The sequence below is a fragment of the Cherax quadricarinatus genome, chromosome 61 (genome assembly GCF_038502225.1).
Source record: "Cherax quadricarinatus isolate ZL_2023a chromosome 61, ASM3850222v1, whole genome shotgun sequence".
Taxonomy (NCBI): domain Eukaryota; kingdom Metazoa; phylum Arthropoda; class Malacostraca; order Decapoda; family Parastacidae; genus Cherax; species Cherax quadricarinatus.
The window spans coordinates 16,335,403-16,354,600 of record NC_091352.1 but is presented as its reverse complement, the minus strand read 5'-3'; the positions used below and the strand labels follow the sequence as shown (position 1 = coordinate 16,354,600).

The 19,198-nt window shown below is 43.5% G+C and overlaps 2 protein-coding genes across 3 annotated transcripts in view; one reads left to right on the top strand and one right to left on the bottom strand.

Moving 5' to 3' along the window:
- Positions 1 to 19,198, top strand: part of LOC138854516 (uncharacterized) — a 484,295-nt gene that overhangs the window by 96,594 nt on the left and 368,503 nt on the right. The gene's annotated exons all lie outside the window — the stretch shown is intronic.
- LOC128699315 (uncharacterized) overlaps positions 1 to 19,198 on the bottom strand; it is a 49,886-nt gene that overhangs the window by 21,359 nt on the left and 9,329 nt on the right. For both annotated transcript variants that reach the window (XM_053791926.2, XM_053791927.2), the window contains exon 2: positions 7,944 to 8,111. In XM_053791926.2, the coding sequence (XP_053647901.1) occupies positions 7,944 to 8,111 (168 nt within the window). The remainder of the gene's footprint in view (positions 1 to 7,943; positions 8,112 to 19,198) is intronic.

The window sequence follows — 19,198 nt, the reverse complement described above, 5'->3', positions numbered from 1 at the left end:
TAATGCAGGGAATGATTATTAGGAGGTGTATTTTCAAGTATAACTGAACCTCAAAAGGGATATGTGATGTCACCATAGCAGTAAGATGTATAAATGGGGCTATTGAAGAAGAGAATGCTAGGGTATTGGATGGAGATGTAGGATCGAAAGATAATAAATCCATTACGAAGTGGGAGCTGTCACAGTTGCTTTTTGCCGACGGCACAATTTTCTGAGGAGATTTTGAAGAGAAGTTGTAAACGTTTGGAAAAACGCAATATTGTGAGAATAACAATAAATGTTGAGACACTGAAAGATTGACTATCATATTGGTGGGAATATGGAAGAAATGAATATACTTAATATTTGGGAGTGGCAATGTAGGAAAATGGGTCTATGAAAGATGAGGTGATGCATAGAAAAGATGATGTGGGAAATGACAGGTCGAGTGTTAAGGCATTTTTGGAAACAATGAAGTTTATTTATGCTTGAAAACCAAGAGGTGTTCCAAGTACTTGAATGTGTGTGAGGGATGGGCTCTAAATGTTGCAGCGAGAAGGAAGCGAGAGGCAGTGGAGATGTGTTTGAAAGAGAATTCAGGGCATAAAAATTAGATTTTGTGGGGTTACAGAAAATGCATAAAATTCAGTTGACTGAATACGGTTCATTGATGTGGTTTAGAAATTTAAGTACAAACCTAGGGGAGGCCTTAAAGGAGGTTTTGAGGACTATTAGCCTGAGCATTCTGCAGCCTTGTCTGAGCGTATTAGATCGGAATGAGTTGAGACAACGTTGTTGGAGTGTGAAGGTGTGAAGAAGGTTACGTTTATAAAGGGACTTATAAATGTAGCTTGTGCGTGTGTGCAATGCTTGAATGCACTGTACACACACACACACACACACACACACACACACACACACACACACACACACGGCTCAGGGAGAGTGACCTAGTAGCGATCAGTGAAGAGGCGGGGCCAGGAGCTCGGACTCGACCCCCGCAACCTCAACTAGGTGAGTACACACACACATGCACACACAGTGAAGAGGCGGGGCCAGGAGCTCGGACTCGACCCCCGCAACCTCAGCTAGGTGAGTACACACACATACACACACACATGCACACACATGCACACACACACACACACACACACACACACACATGCAGACACACACACACACACATACACACACATGCTCACACACACATGCACACACATGTGGATTGATGTGGGTATTAACGAAAAAATGTGAAATCATTTGGGTTATCCTGGGTTAAGAGTGAAAATGTTTTCCCTATGTTGTATATGAAATGTGTAGGGGGGAAGTCGACAAGATTCAGCCTGTGTGCGGGGTCATCACGTGACGTCATTGACATAGGGGGAAGTCGAGAAGATTCAGCCTGTGTGTGTGGGGTCATCATGTGACGTCACTGACATAGCGGGAAGTCGACAAGATTCAGCCTGTATGTGTGAGGTCATCACGTGACGTTACTGACCGCCGAGTAAACACAGGTGGGGTGACGTCACACTTGTTTAGACCTGTAGTAAGAGAAAGTACCATGCCTCATAGGAGGAGTTCATTTGAATGCTTACCCCCAGAGGGGGAATCCAAAAACTCGATCCGAGGAGATGGAGGAGAAATACTTGATCCAAGGAGATCATAAGAATTTCGAAACCCCATAGGGGGGAATCCAAAAGCTTGATCCGAGGAATTGGAGTCTTTGTATTATCGAGAAAACCATGATCCAAGGAGATGGAGGAGAAATACTTGGGATGGGGGTGAAAGTGGGAGGGGGAACCTTAAAAACTTGATCCGAGGAGATGGAGTCTTGGTATTGTTGATATCGAGAAAAACTTGATCCGAGGAGATGGAGGAGAAATTTTGGGGGTGGAAGGAGGGGTACCCAAAAACTTGATCCAAGGAGATGGAGTCTTGGTATTGTTGATATCGAGAAAAAACTTTGATCCAAGGAGATGGAGTCTTTTTATTATCGAGAAAAACTTGATCCAAGGAGATGGAGACTTTTGATTTCGAGAAAAATTTGATCCGAGGAAGTAGAGTCTTTGTATTATCGAGAGAAAAAAAATTGGGATGCAAGTGGGAGTCCATTTTGAATGCTTATACCCAGAGGGGGGAATCCAAAAAACTTGATCCGAGGAGATGGAGGAGAAATACTTGGACATAGAGGGTAGAAGTGGATGGTGGGGGAAATCTTTGTATTATTGATATCGAGAAAAACTTGATCCGAGGAGATGGAGAGCACAATAAAATGAAATTAAAAAAAAAATCGAAAAAAATCGGAAAAAAATCGGGGCGCGGGGGCGATCCGGACGACGCTGCAGAAGGCGCGGGCGTGCGCGACGGGCGGGCGCGCGGGGCGCGGGCGGGCGGGCGGCTGGGTCGGCGCAACGGGCGGGGGGCGCGAGGGCGGGGGGGCGGGGGGGGGGGTCGTGGGGGCGCGGGCGGGGGGGCGTGGGTGGTGGGGGTTGAGGGTGGGGGGTTGAGGGTGAGGTGGTCTCGAGGGTGAGGTGGTCTCGAGGGCGAGGTTAAGGTCATTAGCATATAGGTGTGAAAAGGAGCCACCCAGGAAAAGGAGCCACTCAGCCACAGCCCTTTTCAGGAGGAAGCCACTCTGCCGCAGAGACCGCTCAGGAAAAGGAAGCCACTCTGCCGCAGGAGCCACTGAGCCGCCTTCATCACTACTGGCGGGGCCAGGAGCTAAGACTCGACCCCTGCCACCACAAATAGGTGAGTACACACACACACACACACACACACACACACACACACACACACACACACACACACACACACACACACACACACACACACACAGACACACACACAGACACACACACAGACACACACACAGACACACACACAGACACACACACACACACACACACACACACACACACACACACACACACACACACACACACCCAAGGGTAACAGGAATAATGAAAAAGCCAGGATGAGCCCATGGTTTACCTAAAGGTGCAGGGAGGCAAAAACCAAGTGTGCTAGGGAATGGAAGAAATATAGAAGGCAAAGGACCCAGGAGAATAAGGAGAACAGTCGTAGAGCCAGAAACGAATATGCACAGATAAGAAGGGAGGCCCAAAGACAATATGAAAATGACATAGCAGCGAAAGCCAAATCTGACCCGAAACTATTGTACAGCCACATCAGGAGGAAAACAACAGTCAAGGACCAGGTAATCAGGCTAAGGAAGGAAGGAGGAGAGACAACAAGAAATGACCGTGAAGTATGTGAAGAACTCAACAAGAGATTCAAAGAAGTGTTCACAGAGGAGACAGAAGGGACTCCAGAAAGACGGAGAGGTGGGGCACACCACCAAGGGCTGGACACAGTGCACACAACCGAGGAAGAAGTGAAGAGGCTTCTGAGTGAGCTAGATACCTCAAAGGCAATGGGGCCAGATAACATCTCCCCATGGGTATTGAGAGAGGGAGCAGAGGCGCTATGTGTACCCCTAACAACAATATTCAATACATCTATCAAAACAGGGAGATTGCCTGAGGCATGGAAGACAGCAAATGTAGTCCCAATCTTTAAAAAAGGAGACAGACATGAAGCATTAAACTACAGACCAGTGTCACTGACATGTATAGTATGCAAAATCGTGGAGAAGTTTATCAGGAGAAGAGTGGTGGAACACCTAGAAAGGAACGATCTCATCAACAGCAGCCAACATGGTTTCAGGGATGGGAAATCCTGTGTCACAAACCTACTGGAGTTCTATGACATGGTGACAGCAGTAAGACAAGAGAGAGAGGGGTGGGTGGATTGCATTTTCTTGGACTGCAAGAAGGCGTTTGACACAGTTCCACACAAGAGATTGGTGCAAAAACTGGAGGACCAAGCAGGGATAACAGGGAAGGCACTACAATGGATCAGGGAATACTTGTCAGGAAGACAGCAGCGAGTCATGGTACGTGGCGAGGTGTCAGAGTGGGCACCTGTGACCAGCAGGGTCCCGCAGGGGTCAGTCCTAGGACCAGTGCTGTTTCTGGTATTTGTGAACGACATGACGGAAGGAATAGACTCTGAGGTGTCCCTGTTTGCAGATGACGTGAAGTTGATGAGAAGAATTCACTCGATCGAAGACCAGGCAGAACTACAAAGGGATCTGGACAGGCTGCAGACCTGGTCCAGCAATTGGCTCCTGGAGTTCAATCCCACCAAGTGCAAAGTCATGAAGATTGGGGAAGGGCAAAGAAGGCCGCAGACGGAGTACAGTCTAGGGGGTCAGAGACTACAAACCTCACTCAAGGAAAAAGATCTTGGGGTGAGTATAACACCAGGCACATCTCCTGAAGCGCACATCAACCAAATAACTGCTGCAGCATATGGGCGCCTAGCAAACCTCAGAACAGCATTCCGACATCTTAATAAGGAATCATTCAGGACCCTGTACACCGTGTACATTAGGCCCATATTGGAGTATGCGGCACCAGTTTGGAACCCACACCTAGCCAAGCACGTGAAGAAACTAGAGAAAGTGCAAAGGTTTGCAACAAGACTAGTCCCAGAGCTAAGAGGTATGTCCTACGAGGAGAGGTTAAGGGAAATCAACCTGACGACACTGGAGGACAGTAGAGATAGGGGGGACATGATAACGACATACAAAATACTGAGAGGAATTGACAAGGTGGACAAAGACAGGATGTTCCAGAGATTGGACACAGTAACAAGGGGACACAATTGGAAGCTGAAGACACAGATGAATCACAGGGATGTTAGGAAGTATTTCTTCAGCCACAGAGTAGTCAGTAAGTGGAATAGTTTGGGAAGCGATGTAGTGGAGGCAGGATCCATACATAGCTTTAAGCAGAGGTATGATAAAGCTCACGGCTCAGGGAGAGTGACCTAGTAGCGATCAGTGAAGAGGCGGGGCCAGGAGCTCGGACTCGACCCCCGCAACCTCAACTAGGTGAGTACAACTAGGTGAGTACACACACACAACAAGACTAGTCCCAGAGCTAAGAGGTATGTCCTACGAGGAGAAGTTAAGGGAAATCAACCTGACGACACTGGAGGACAGGAGAGATAGGGGGGACATGATAACGACATACAAAATACTGAGAGGAATTGACAAGGTGGACAAAGACAGGATGTTCCAGAGATTGGACACAGTAACAAGGGGACACAGTTGGAAGTTGAAGACGCAGATGAATCACAGGGATGTTAGGAAGTATTTCTTCAGCCACAGAGTAGTCAGTAAGTGGAATAGTTTGGGAAGCGATGTAGTGGAGGCAGGATCCATACATAGCTTTAAGCAGAGGTACGATAAAGCTCACGGCTCAGGGAGAGTGACCTAGTAGCGATCAGTGAAGAGGCGGGGCCAGGAGCTCGGACTCGACCCCCGCAACCTCAACTAGGTGAGAACTAGGTGAGTACACGCACACAAGAGCTGTGAATCGACCCCTGCAACCACAACTGGGTGAGTACACACACACACCCACACACACACACACACACACACACACACACACACACACACACACACACACACACACACACACACACACACACACACACATATACATTCACACAAACACTAGGACCAGTGCTATTTTTGGTGTATGTGAATGACAAGACGGAAGGGATAGACTCAAAAGTATCCCTGTTCACAGATGATGTGAAGTTAATGAGGAGATTTAAATTGGATGAGGATCAGGCAGGACTTCAAAGAAACCTGGACAGGTGGAAGCTTGGTCCGGCAACTAGCTCCTCGAATTTAATCCGCCAGATGCAAAGTCATGAAGATCGGGGAAAAGCAAAACAGACCGCAGACAGAGTATAGACTAGGTGGCCAAAGACTGCAAACCTCACTCAAAGAAAAGGATCTTGGGGTGAGTATAATACCGAGCACATCTCCTGAGGCGCACATCAACCAGGTAACTGCTGCAGCGTATGGGCGCCTAGCAAACCTGAGAATAGCGTTCCGTTACCTCAGTAAGGAATCGTTCAAGACTCTGTGCACCGTGTATGTCAGGCCCACACTGGAATATGCAGCACCAGTTTGCAACCCACACTTGGTCAAGCACGTCAAGAAATTAGAGAAAGTGGAAAGGTTTGCAGCAAGGCTAGTTCCAGAGCTAAGGGGAATGTCCTACGAAGAAAGGTTAAGGGAAATCGGCCCGAAAACGCTGGAGAACAGGAGGGCTATGGGAGACATGATAACGACATTTAAAATACTGTGAGGAATTGACAAGGTGGACAGAGACATGATGTTCCAGAGATGATATACAGAAACAAGGGATCCTGACATCTCTTCGACTCAGGTGAGTCAAAGAGAAGTTAGGAAGTATTTCTTTAGTCATAGAGTTCTCACGAAGTGGAATAGTCTGGCAAGTGATGGAGGCAGGAAACATTCATAGTTTTAACACGAGGTATGATAAAGCTCATTGGAGCAGGGAGAGGACCTAGTAGCGATCAGTGAAGAGGCGGGGCCACGAGCTATGTCTCTAACCCTACAAACAACAAATATGTGAGTACACACACATACACACACACACACACACAAACAAACATATACACAAGCGCTCACAAGAGCGCACACTCACAAGCACACACAAACGCACACACAAACACACACACAAACACACACAAACACACACACACACACACACACACACACACACACACACACACACACACACACACACACGTCACAGGTGATATTTTAATACGCAATTTAACCATAGAGAATTGTAATTTAATACCAGTCACTTTCGTGATCTTTCAAGCCCATTCTCAAGTGTGAAATATTTTAAAGGTCTGGGTGTTTATCCAGCTTACTGACCCAAATTTTTAGTAATCCAGAAGACTAAGTTTGATACTCAAAAATAAATAAATAAATAAATATATATATATATATATATATATATATATATATATATATATATATATATATATATATATATATATATATATATATATATATATATATATATATATATACAAAGAATTCGCAAGAGCAGGCGAAATATACAAACACTGATCTCTGGCTGAAGGAGACTCGAACCTACGAACCTTGGAAGAAGGTACGCAGTGCTTTACCAATCTCCCAACATATGGTCCAGTGTGGGTAGATTGGTAAAGCACTGCGTACCTTGTCCTAAGGTTCGTAGGTTCGAGTCTCCTTCAGCCAGAGATCAATGATTATATATATATATATATATATATATATATATATATATATATATAATTAGAAATTAAAGGCTGCATAGCCCACTCAAATTCGCAATCTTCCTGTAAATAAGGCATGCTAAGTTTGAAGCCGATCATAAGAATGGAGGAACACTGCAGCAGGCCTGTTGGCCCATACTGGGCAGGTTCTTCACAGATCCATCCCACTAATAGAATATTTGCCAACATAAGAAATAAGGAACACTGCAACAAGTCTACTGGTCTATGCGAGGCAGCTCCAATTCTCCCCAACGGCTTAAGCCAATGCCTAGACCTAGTGTGGCATTCTTTAGTTATAATACGGAATGGATTGATTTAAAGTTTATTTATGTATTATTGACAAATAGTAAGCTACACAACAGTTAATTATGAGGCTTATTAGAGATATTTTACAAGAAAAAAATATCTCCCCATTTTTAAAATGAATTTGGGAAATTGGCATCTACACACTAATACTCCTAAACCTCCTCTAAGTATGATCAGATACAACCGGGATTGGTCTGTATAAGAACCATCAGTAGGGGCACTTGTATATGTCAGTAACTGCACGAGCTTTTCACTGGTTACAGTACACCAGTGATGAAAGTTTGAGGTTGATCAGACGAGGTGTTCTCAAGTATGTTCTAGCTACGGCATTATGCCTTATACTCTCTATAATCACGTTGCAACATAAAATATAAAATGCAGAGAAGGTGAAAACAAGAGTGGAAAGAGAGTGTCAGGCATAGTAACAGTACACTCACTACTACTACTCTTCGCAGCGCAGCACGTGCACCCAGAACCGCAGCTTCTCCTACTGATCTTATCCGAATTGCTGCAACTACTCGTGCAGACTCCTCCTGCATCTTGGCAGGCATCATGAAATCTGCATACAGCTCTGTCAGCCAGGGTGTCATTCAAGGTAAATTCATCTGGAACAACGGAACAATCATGTTGTAAACCCGAGAAAAATTAAGCAGGTTAGTTAACATAAGAACAGTAGTGCAGAGTCTGCATCACATCGCTTCTTAAATCGGTAAAACTTATTTGAATAATGTATAGAAACTAACATTCAAGTTTTCTTAATCATGAATTCTCAACATCAGAGTTACTATTCCAAACAAAAGGCTTTCACAAACACAAACACTACAGTTTTCGCCTGGGGAATAAGAAGCATTCAAGTTTGAGACAAGTACAGTTCCATGGATCAAGAGTCCTCACCCTCACTGGGAAAGAAATTAACATTACTGTCGAAGAAGCATCTATCACTTGCTAACATTGATCATGGTGGGTTTGGAAGGCAAATAATTATTTTTGCTCGATTTTTTTGGCAATAATATACGTGAAATGTTACGTTTAAATATATTATTATTATTACGGAAGCGCTAAACCCGTAGGATTATACAGCGCATGTGGGGGGGATGGAAGGTATTCAGGCGCAATTCAGGGAACCGGAGCATAGATCCAATTCCCTAGATCAAGAGCCCCTCACCAGCGTCAAGGAACCTCCCTTGAGAGGATGTTTAAATATAGCTTAGAGTATTTAAAATTTTCGGCTTAGTATATGTACGTAAATAAAACAAAATTATTCACAGATTATTTCCTATACTAAAATTGTCTAATTAAAACATTTAGAGGCAATTGAAAAATAAACGTCTTTTTGTTAAACACTAAACTTTATAATAAATAAATATTAAGAAAAGAGAAATCGCTAGGAAAGTAAAATAATTAGGTAAATTATTTACTGAAGTATTGACAGTTTTTTTGAACAATATTAAACATAAAATTGAGTGCATACAGATATAAAAAAAACTTGAGAAAAAGTTTTTAAATTATGAAGAGTAGAATGAAAAATATTAGAGGTGATGGGACCCTGTAAGTCCTCTTTTATGTATATTTAACATTGTTACTGCCTCTGAGTGTGTCTTTTGTACATGTAAAATTGTTACTACCTCTGAATCTGTCTTTTGTATATGTAACATTGTTACTGCGTCTGAGTCTGTCTTTTGTATATGTAACATTGTTACTGCGTCTGAGTCTGTCTTTTGTATATGTAACATTGTTACTGCGTCTGAGTCTGTCTTTTGTATATGTAACATTGTTACTGCGTCTGAGTCTGTCTTTTGTATATGTAACATTGTTACTGCGTCTGAGTCTGTCTTTTTATATATGAAAAAGTTTCAGAGTTCTCAAGTTTGAATAAACCTACAGGTTGACCAGTGAGACACTTGTTGAACATTTGAATATCTTTATCGAGAATAAATATACATAAATGTTACACTGTCATTTATCAGTCCTCAGGTTGCTGTTAGTCTTGTCTTGTGTTTACTAAGCAGTTCCATAACACCAGTGTTGTGTGAATGTCTGTGTAACGGTGTTATTTATTTTTATTATGTTTAAAGTTTAGAAAACATTAGCATAAGTCTCAAAGTGCAGCAGGATGAATATGCTGTGATGCTACAGTCTCTCACATCTTATGTAGTGTCATTAAGAAAGTGTCATACTCCCTGACTTATTGGTTGGGTCTAAATATCTGTATTACGAGTACACTTATGTATAGCTACTACTGTTTCTATAGAACATTGCCATAGTCAACTGGTCCTGTGCTGTGTTCATGTAATAGTGACACAGTTCTTTATACTATGTTACGTCCATAAAACAGTCCCAGAGTCAACTTTTCTGCTGATTTTATGTCAATATAATGTGCCACAGCCTGTTTCCGTGTAAAGTGTTGCCTGTGTTGCATCTACTGAACAGTCCCACTGTCAGTTTGTCCTGTGCTGTGTTAAGGAAACACTAATAACCCCATGAAGAGGTTTCAGTGTCTACGATGCCACTGTTACTCTTGGGTCCAGTCTCCTTTTATTTTCCTGTATCTCGCCTTCTTCAGGTCCATCATCTGAAAAAAAAAAGCACTATATTACCGCGTGAGTATACTCACTTGATTGTGGAACGTTCTTTGGTGTGTGTGTGTGTGTGTGTGTGTGTGTGTGTGTGTGTGTGTGTGTGTGTGTGTGTGTGTGTGTGTGTGTGTGTGTGTACTCACCTATATGTGGTTGCAGGGGTCGATTCATAGCTCCTGGCCCCGAATCTTCACTGGTCGATACTAATTCACTCTCTCCCTACTCCATGATCTTTATCATAACTCTTCTTACATCTATTTATGGAACTTGCTTCACTACTTCACTCTCCAGGTTATTCCACTTCCTGACAACTCTTATGACTAAAGAAATACTTCCTAACATCCCTATGACTCATCTGGGTTTTCAGCTTCCAATTGTGGCCCCTTGTTCCTGTTTCCCATCTCTGAAACATTCGATCCCTGTCCGCCTTGTCAATGCCTCTCAGTATTTTATATGTTGTTATCATATCCCCTCTATCCTTCCTATCCTGTAGTGTCATCAGGTTGAGTTTCCTTAACCTCTCCTCATAAGACAGACCGCTCAGTTCCGGGACTAATCGTGTTGCAAATTTTTGCACTTTCTCCAATTTCTTGACGTGTTTGACTAGGTGAGGGTTCCATACTGGCGCTGCATACTCCAGTATAGGCCTTACATACACGGTGTACAATGTCGTAAATGACTCCTTACTCAGATGTCTAAACGTCAATCTCAGGTTTGCCAATTTCCCTTATGCTGCAGCAGTTATTTGATTAATGTGTGCCTCAGGGGACCTATTCGTTATAATGCTTACCCCAAGATCCTTGGGGTAAGCATTGATTTTTTAACATGTACGCTGTCTGCGGTCTTGTGTGTCCTTCCCCAATCATCATGACCTTACACTTACTGGGGTTAAACTCCAGGAGCCATTTGTCGGACCATACTTGTAGTCTGTCCAGATCCCCTTGTAATCTTAACTGATCCTCGCCCCCTTGTATTCTCATCAGTTTCACATCATCAGGGAACATTGACACTTCTGAATCTATTCCTTCCACCATGTCATTCACGTATACAAGAGACAGCACCGGGCCTAGGACTGAACCTTGTGGAACCCCACTCGACACATGTGCCCACTCCGACACTTCATCACGTACCAATACTCGTTGTTTCCTTCCTGTCAGGTATTCCCTGATCCACTGCATTACTTTCCCTGATATTCCTGCCTGGTCCTCTAATTTTTGCACCAGTCTCTTGTGTGGTACTGTGTCAAAAGCCTTCTTGCAGTCTAAAAAGATGCAATCTACCCATCCCTTTCTCTCCTGTCTTACTTCTGTTACCTTATCGTAGAACTCAAGTAGATTTGTGACGCAGGATTTCCCATCTCTGAAGCCGTGCTGACTGTCATGTATGAGCCCAATCTTTTCAATATGTTCCACCACTGTTCTCCTGATAATCTTTTCCATGACTTTACATACAAGTCAGTAACACTGGTCTGTAGTTTAACGCTGCCTGTCTGTCTCCTTTCTTAAAAATTGGAACTACATGTGCTGTCTTCCACGCCTCAGGCAACTGCCCAGTTTCGATAGATTTACTGAAGATTGCCGGTAGCGGCACACACAGTTCCTCTGCTCCCTCTCTCAGTATCCATGGAGATATATTATCTGGGCCCACCGCCTTTGAGATATCTAGTTCGCCCAGCAGTTTCTTCACCTATACCTTGGTTATGTGTACTGTGTCTAGCACCTGCTGGTGCACTATACCTCCACAGTTTGTGGGAAGCATTCCTGACTCCATTGTGAATACTTCTCTAAATCTTTTGTTTAGTTCATCACATACTTCTTGGTCACTCTTTGTGAGCTCCCTTCCTTTCCTCAGCCTGATTACCTGGTCCTTGACTGTTGTTTTTCTCTTAATGTGACTGTATAACAACTTTGGTTCAGATTTGGCTTTTGACGCTATGTCGTTCTTGTATTGCCTCTGGGCCCTCTCTCCTTAGCCCTGCATATTTGTTTCTGGTTCTTCTGCTCAACTCCTTGTTCTCTTGAGTCCTTTGACTTCTATACCTTTTCCACGTTCTAGCACACTTGGCTTTGGCCTCTTTACACCTCCAGTTAAACCATGGGCTCACTCTGGTCTTACCGTTTTTTCTGTTGCCCTTTGGTATGAACCTTTCCTCTGCCTCCCTGGTCACTATTTCCATTTCATTTACTGTCTTCCATCTAGTTCTCTTTCCCACTGCACTTTATGCAGGAAACTTCTCATTCCTATGTAGTCCCCTTTTTTGAAGTTCGGTTTCTCTCTTTGTTCTCGTGCTGCTGCATTCTCCACTGTTAACTCTACAAGATATTCAAAACTCAGAACATCATGATCACTAGCACCAAGGAGTCTTTCGTGGGTAATATCCCCTATGTCTGAACTATTCAAGGTGAATACGAGATCCAGCATTGCTGCAACATCCTCTCCTCTCTCTCTGGTTGTATCCTTAACATGTTGATGCATGAAGTTCTCCAATACTGTCTCCAACATCTTAGCCCTCCATGGTCCCCCATGTGGCTCTAGGTTTTCTCAGTCAATCTCTTTATGATTGAAATCCCCCATTATAAATAATTTTGTCCTACCCATATGAGCCCTCCTGGCCACTTCAGCTAGTGTATCCACCGTTGCCCTATTGCGCACATCATACTCTTCTCTTGTAACAACATTAGTCTCTCAGCCTTTGTGTAGAGAGGACGACAGTGGAACTGCTTTCTAAACCCCTGGTGGCAGGTGGCAGTACTTTCATAATGGCGGAAGGTGGACGTAGGCGTGTCAACACTGTTTGTCTTGAACTTGTGAAGGGCTCGCTCAATAGTCAGAACACCCATCTTTTGTTGACGGCAATATTAAGGGACACATGGCATCGCAAACGAGGAGCTCTATGGCGTTTCGTTGAATGGTAATTCAAGGCTTTTCGTCAAATTCCGGCAGAGCAGCACTTATGAAAATATGGTGGCCAGGTACCAGGATGTGGTTAAGCCGGTTAACCCTGGTGTTAATAAGAACATAAGAACGAAGGAACACTGCAGAAGGCCTACTGGCCCATGCGAGGCAGGTCCAAGTCCCTACCGGCTTAAGCCAATGCACCCAACCTAGTCAGGTCAGGTCACATTGAGTTAAGGGAGGAACACGGCAACCGACCTGTTAGCACAAGCTATCAGGTCTAACTCACACCCACCCACATCTACTCATGTATTTATCCAACCTATTTTTAAAGCTACACAACGTTGTGGCCTCTATAACTGTACTTGGGAGTTTGTTCCACTCATCCACAACTCTATTACCAAACCAGTACTTTCCTATATCCCTCCTGAATCTGAATTTTTCCAACTTAAAACCATTGCTGCGAGTCCTGTCTAGGCTAGATATTTTCAGCACACTATTTACATCCCCTTTATTTATTCCTGTCTTCCACTTATAAACCTCAATCATATCCCCCCTGATTCTACGTCTTTCTAGAGAGTGCAGTTTCAGGGCCCTTAGTCTATCCTCATAGGGAAGGTTTCTGATACATGGGATCATCTTTGTCATCCTCCTTTGTACATTTTCCAGAGAATTTATATCCATTCTGTAATACGGTGACCAAAACTGTGCAGCATAATCTAAATGAGGCCTAACCAAGGATGTATAGAGTTGAAGAACAACCTGAGGACTCCTATTATGCTTCTTGATATGAAGCCAAGGATTCTATTAGCTTTATTGCGAACACTTATGCACTGTTGTCTTGGTTTCAGATTACTGCTAACCAGAACTCCTAAATCTTTTTCGCAATCCGTAATATTAAGATCTACATTATTTAGTTTATATGTGGCATGGTTATTGTCCTGTCCAACATTTAGAACTTTGCATTTGTCTATATTAAACTGCATCTGCCACTTCTCCGACCACTGCATCAGTCTATTCAAATCTTCCTGGAGTGCTCGAATGTCCTCGTCAGAATGAATTCGACGGCCTATTTTGGTGTCATCGGCAAACTTGCCGATGTCGCTCTTTATGCCCTCATCTATGTCGTTTATGTAGATTGTGAACAGCAGGGGGCCCAACACTGACCCCTGTGGAACACCGCTCGTGACGCTTCCCCACTCTGATTTCTCCCCATTTATGCAAACTCTCTGCTGCCTATTTGTCAACCATGCCTCTATCCAGGAAAAAATTTCTCCTCCTATTCCATGTGCTTTAATTTTCCTCAATAGTCTCTGATGTGGGACCCTGTCAAAAGCCTTACTGAAGTCCATATACACAATATCATATTCATTACCATGATCTACCTCCTCAAATACCTTAGTGAAAAAAGTTAATAAATTCGTAAGGCAGGAACGCCCCTTTGTAAAACCATGCTGAGATTCGTTGATTAATTTATGCTTTTCAAGGTGGCTACGAACTGCCTCGGCAATTATTGATTCCATAAATTTTCCCACTATGGAGGTTAGGCTTATTGGTCTATAGTTCGAAGCTAAGGACCTGTCACCTGTTTTGAAAATAGGTATCACATTTGCCATTTTCCACTTATCTGGCACCATGCCAGTTTGTAGTGATATGTTGAAAAGATTAGCCAAAGGTGTGCTAAGCTCCTCTTTACATTCCTTTAGAACCCTTGCATACAGTTCATCAGGGCCTGGGGATTTGTTAGGTTTTAATTTATCTATTTGCCTAAGGACCATGTCACTTGTGACCCTAATCGTGCACAGTTTATTATCGTCCTGTTCTACATAATTTATCATTACTGGAATATCGCTGGTATCCTCCTGTGTAAAAACTGAGAGGAAGTATGTGTTAAAAATTCTACACATTTCCTTATCACTGTCAGTGAGCTGACCCGAGGAACTTTTGAGTGGGCCTATCTTGTCCCTGATCTTACTTCTGTATACCTGAAAGAATCCTTTTGGGTTAGTCTTCGATTCTCTTGCAACTTTAACCTCATAATCTCTTTTTGCTTTTCTAATTCCCTTTTTTATTTCTCTCTTTAACTGAATATATCGATTTCTTAATTGCCCCTCTCCTCTTTTGATTTGCCTATATATGCCTCTCTTTTGACCAATCAGATATTTTAATCTATTGTTCATCCATTTAGGATCATTTTTGTTTGATCTGATTTCCCTATTTGGAACATAATTTGACTGAGCAGCTAGAACTATGCCCTGGAAAGCATCATATCGGCAACCATCACCACCTACCTGACCCCTAGTCAGGTCATTCCAGTTCAGCCCACCTAAGTAATTTTTCAGTCCTATGAAATCAGCCAAGCGAAAGTCAGGGACGGAGACTTGATTGCCATTATTAGGGGAATTCCATGATATGTTAAAACTGAGTGATTTGTGATCACTCTCCCCAAGCTCATCATTAACCTCAAGATTATTAATTAGTGTTTCCCTACTGGCAAGAACCAAGTCAAGGAGGTTATTTCCCCTAGTTGGCTCTGTCACAAACTGTTTTAAAAAACAATCCTGGATCGTATCAAGAAAGTCACCCGACTCTAAATTTCCTGTCAAATTGCTCCAGTCAATCTGTCTATAGTTGAAATCTCCCATTAGCACAACATTTTCGTATGTAGATGCCTTACGAATTTCGTCCCATAGAAGTTTACTGCACTCCCTATCAAGATTTGGGGCCCTGTAAATCACACCCAAAATTAGTTTTTCTCGGCCCTCGAGAAGCTGTAACCAAACAGATTCAGTGGCTGACGCTTCTAATTTAATATCTTGTCTAACACAACAATTTAAATTGTCTCTGACATACATCGCTACTCCACCACCTTTCCTGTTGACCCTGTCAGTGTGGAATAATTTATAGCCTTGTATGTGACATTCAGAGGGCATCTCTCTATCTTTCAGATTGAGCCAGGTCTCTGTTATAGCAATAATATCTATGTTTCCTGCACTTGCAATTAATCTTAGCTCATCTATCTTATTTCTAACACTCCTGCTATTAGTATAACTGTGCAGGTGTAGTGAAGGTACAGTGAAGGGACTGAACTGTGTAGGTGTAGTGAAGGGACTGAACTGTGTAGGTGTAAAAGGGACTGAACTGTTCAGGTGTAGGGAAGGTGCAGTGAAGGGACTGAACTATGTAGGTGTAAAGGGACTGAACTGTGTAGGTGTAGTGAAGGGACTGAACTGTGTAGGTACAGTGAAGGGACTGAGTTGTGTAGGTGTAGTGAAGGTACAGTGAAGGGACTGAACTGTGTAGGTGTAGTGAAGGTACAGTGAAGGGACTGAACTGTGTAGGTGTAGTGAAGGGACTGAACTGTGTAGGTATAGTGAAGGGACTGAACTGTGCAGGTGTAGTGAAGGTACAGTGAAGGGACTGAAATGTGTAGGTGTAGTGAAGGGACTGAACTGTGCAGGTGCAGTGAAGGTACAGTGAAGGGACTGAACTGTGCAGGTGTAGTGAAGGTGCAGTGAAGGGACTGAACTGTGTAGGTGTAATGAAGGGACTGAACTGTGCAGGTGTAGTGAAGGGACTGAACTGTGTAGGTGTAGTGAAGGGACTGAACTGTGCAGGTGTAGTGAAGGGACTGAACTGTGCAGGTGTAGTGAAGGTACAGTGAAGGGACTGAACTGTGGTGTAGTGAAGGTGCAGTGAAGGGACTGAACTGTGTAGGTGTAATGAAGGGACTGAACTGTGCAGGTGTAGTGAAGGGACTGAACTGTGTAGGTGTAGTGAAGGGACTGAACTGTGCAGGTGTAGAAGGGACTGAACTGTGCAGGTGTAGTGAAGGTACAGTGAAGGGACTGAACTGTGTAGGTGTAGCGAAGGGACTGAACTGTGCAGGTGTAGTGAAGGTACAGTGAAGGGACTGAACTGTGTAGGTGTAGTGAAGGGACTGAACTGTGTAGGTGTAGTGAAGGGACTGAACTGTGTAGGTGTAGTGGTGCAGTGAAGGGACTGAACTGTGTAGGTGCAGTGAAGGGACTGAGTTGTGTAGGTGAAGTAAAGGGACTGAACTGTGTAGGTGTAGTGAAGGTGCAGTGAAGGGACTGAACTGTGTAGGTGCAGTGAAGGGACTGAACTGTGTAGATGCAGTGAAGGGACTGAACTGTGTAGGTGCAGTGAAGGGACTGAACTGTGTAGGTGCAGTGAAGGGACTGAACTGTGTAGGTGTAGTGAAGGGACTGAACTGTGTAGGTGTAGTGAAGGGACTGAACCCTTCAGTTATGGATGGATCTTAGAGGAATTTCTGGATAATTATAAGTAGGTGACAATTAGAAAAAAAAAAAACTGAGATGTCTTGTCAGGTAGAACAGGAAGTATACAAATTCCAGTATCCCTAAAAATCATATATTTTTCTTAAAATATTACAGAGAATTTGAAAGAAAATACAACGAAGATACGGAAAACTGGCGTTTGATTGTGTTAGGTAATAATTATCATAACTTTGTATAGCCTCTTCTGACTGGCTTGAAACTTTCCACACTGGTATATTTTACTTAGTGAAAGACTTGAACTGATGGTCTGTGTGTAGGAGCAAATCTGTCAGTTTTACCGAAGAAATTGGGATATTGGTTTCCATGCAAAATCTTGTGAATGACTCTGCTTAGTTTCAAATCTTCACTGCTGATGCTTAACTGTACTAGAAATTTATGATACATATTGTACTATTCCTTTCCCGTGCACTGAGGTAGTGGGCGCTGGGTTTAGGGGTTACTGAGATGTCTGTCTCGCGCCTAGAGCGAAGCACCAAATATCCTATGGATGGCAGCTCAATTGCATGTGGATGTACTGAACAGTATATTAATCATCTCAGCACAAGCACCAATCACATAACTATCACAGAGTATGGTAGCAGAACACTGGTGATATACCTCTCCTTTACCCACTCCTGTCTCTCTCTCTCGTCTGTGCCTTAGTTAACTATCTCCCTTCCCTCTTCCTGTAGGACCTTCCTAACTCTGCCTTCCATTCTCTCTTAATCCTGTATGACCTTTAAATCCACTGTGTAAATCTTTTACTATTTCTCCCCACCAGGATTTTTATTATTTTTTTTCCCTTTACCTTGACCCCTCATTACCCCTCGCTTCTCCCTCCTCTCACTCCTCACTTTCTTCCCCTTTCCAATAAGTTTCGTTCATTCCCAACATCATATTCCTGCTTACCTCGCTTCTCCCCATACGTAAGCTCCCTCCCTACAGACTACGCAATATAACCCCCCTCCCCCCAGGTTCCACACACCTGGTATTTCACAATGTTTACCTCTCAGTAACACTGCCGATTTTATAACAGAAGTGATACAAAACAATAACTAGGATTTTTTTTCAACCATTTTAAAATTAAATATGTGATAGAAATATAATTTTTTTTACCAGGTGGGTGCTACCAGGTAAGTGCTACCGAGTGAGGGGTACCAGGTGAGTACTAAAAGGTGAGTACTACCAGGTGAGTACTACCGGGTGAGTGCTATCATGTGAGTGCTACCAGGTGTGTGCTACTAGGTTGAGTGCCAGCAGGTGAATACTACCAGTTGAGTACTACCAGGTGTGTGCTATCATGTGATGTAGTTCAGCTGGGCTTGTGAGGTCTCCAGGGAGACCTAATTATATGGTCACCTTGCCTTGGCAAGTGGCTAAGCAGCCACGCCTTTTCGGCTTAAGTATCAGCTCCTTTGTTCGTCACTGGCGTCAGATCTCGGCGTCAGGTCGTACACGTGGTGCACACCTCATTGTGGAGGGTGCTTGGACCACCATAAAAGCCCAAGGAAGAGCATGATCGGGAGACTTCGAGCGGAGCTGCTGCTGTGTGCATAGCTCAGGAGGAGCTGCTGCAGGGCTAGGGAGAAGGCTGCTGAAATCTCGGGAGGAGACTGTTGGAGACATTGGGCAGAGTACTGGCTTGGAGCAGTACTCGTGCTGTATAGGGCTTGGGACCTGTGCCTTAGTTCCTGTGGTGAACTGTTCTCTGAACTATATTGTAAGTTATATTCATTTTCGTCAAGTTGATTGTGTTCCCTGTCTCACTGCTTATATAAGAACATAAGAACATAAGAACGAAGGAACACTGCAGAAGGCCTACTGGCCCATGCGAGGCAGGTCCAAGGTGCGTAATGTTCCTTTTTAAGCTGATGAGAGTGATTTAAGGAACGTTTTTGGGCGTTATGGTACGATACATTT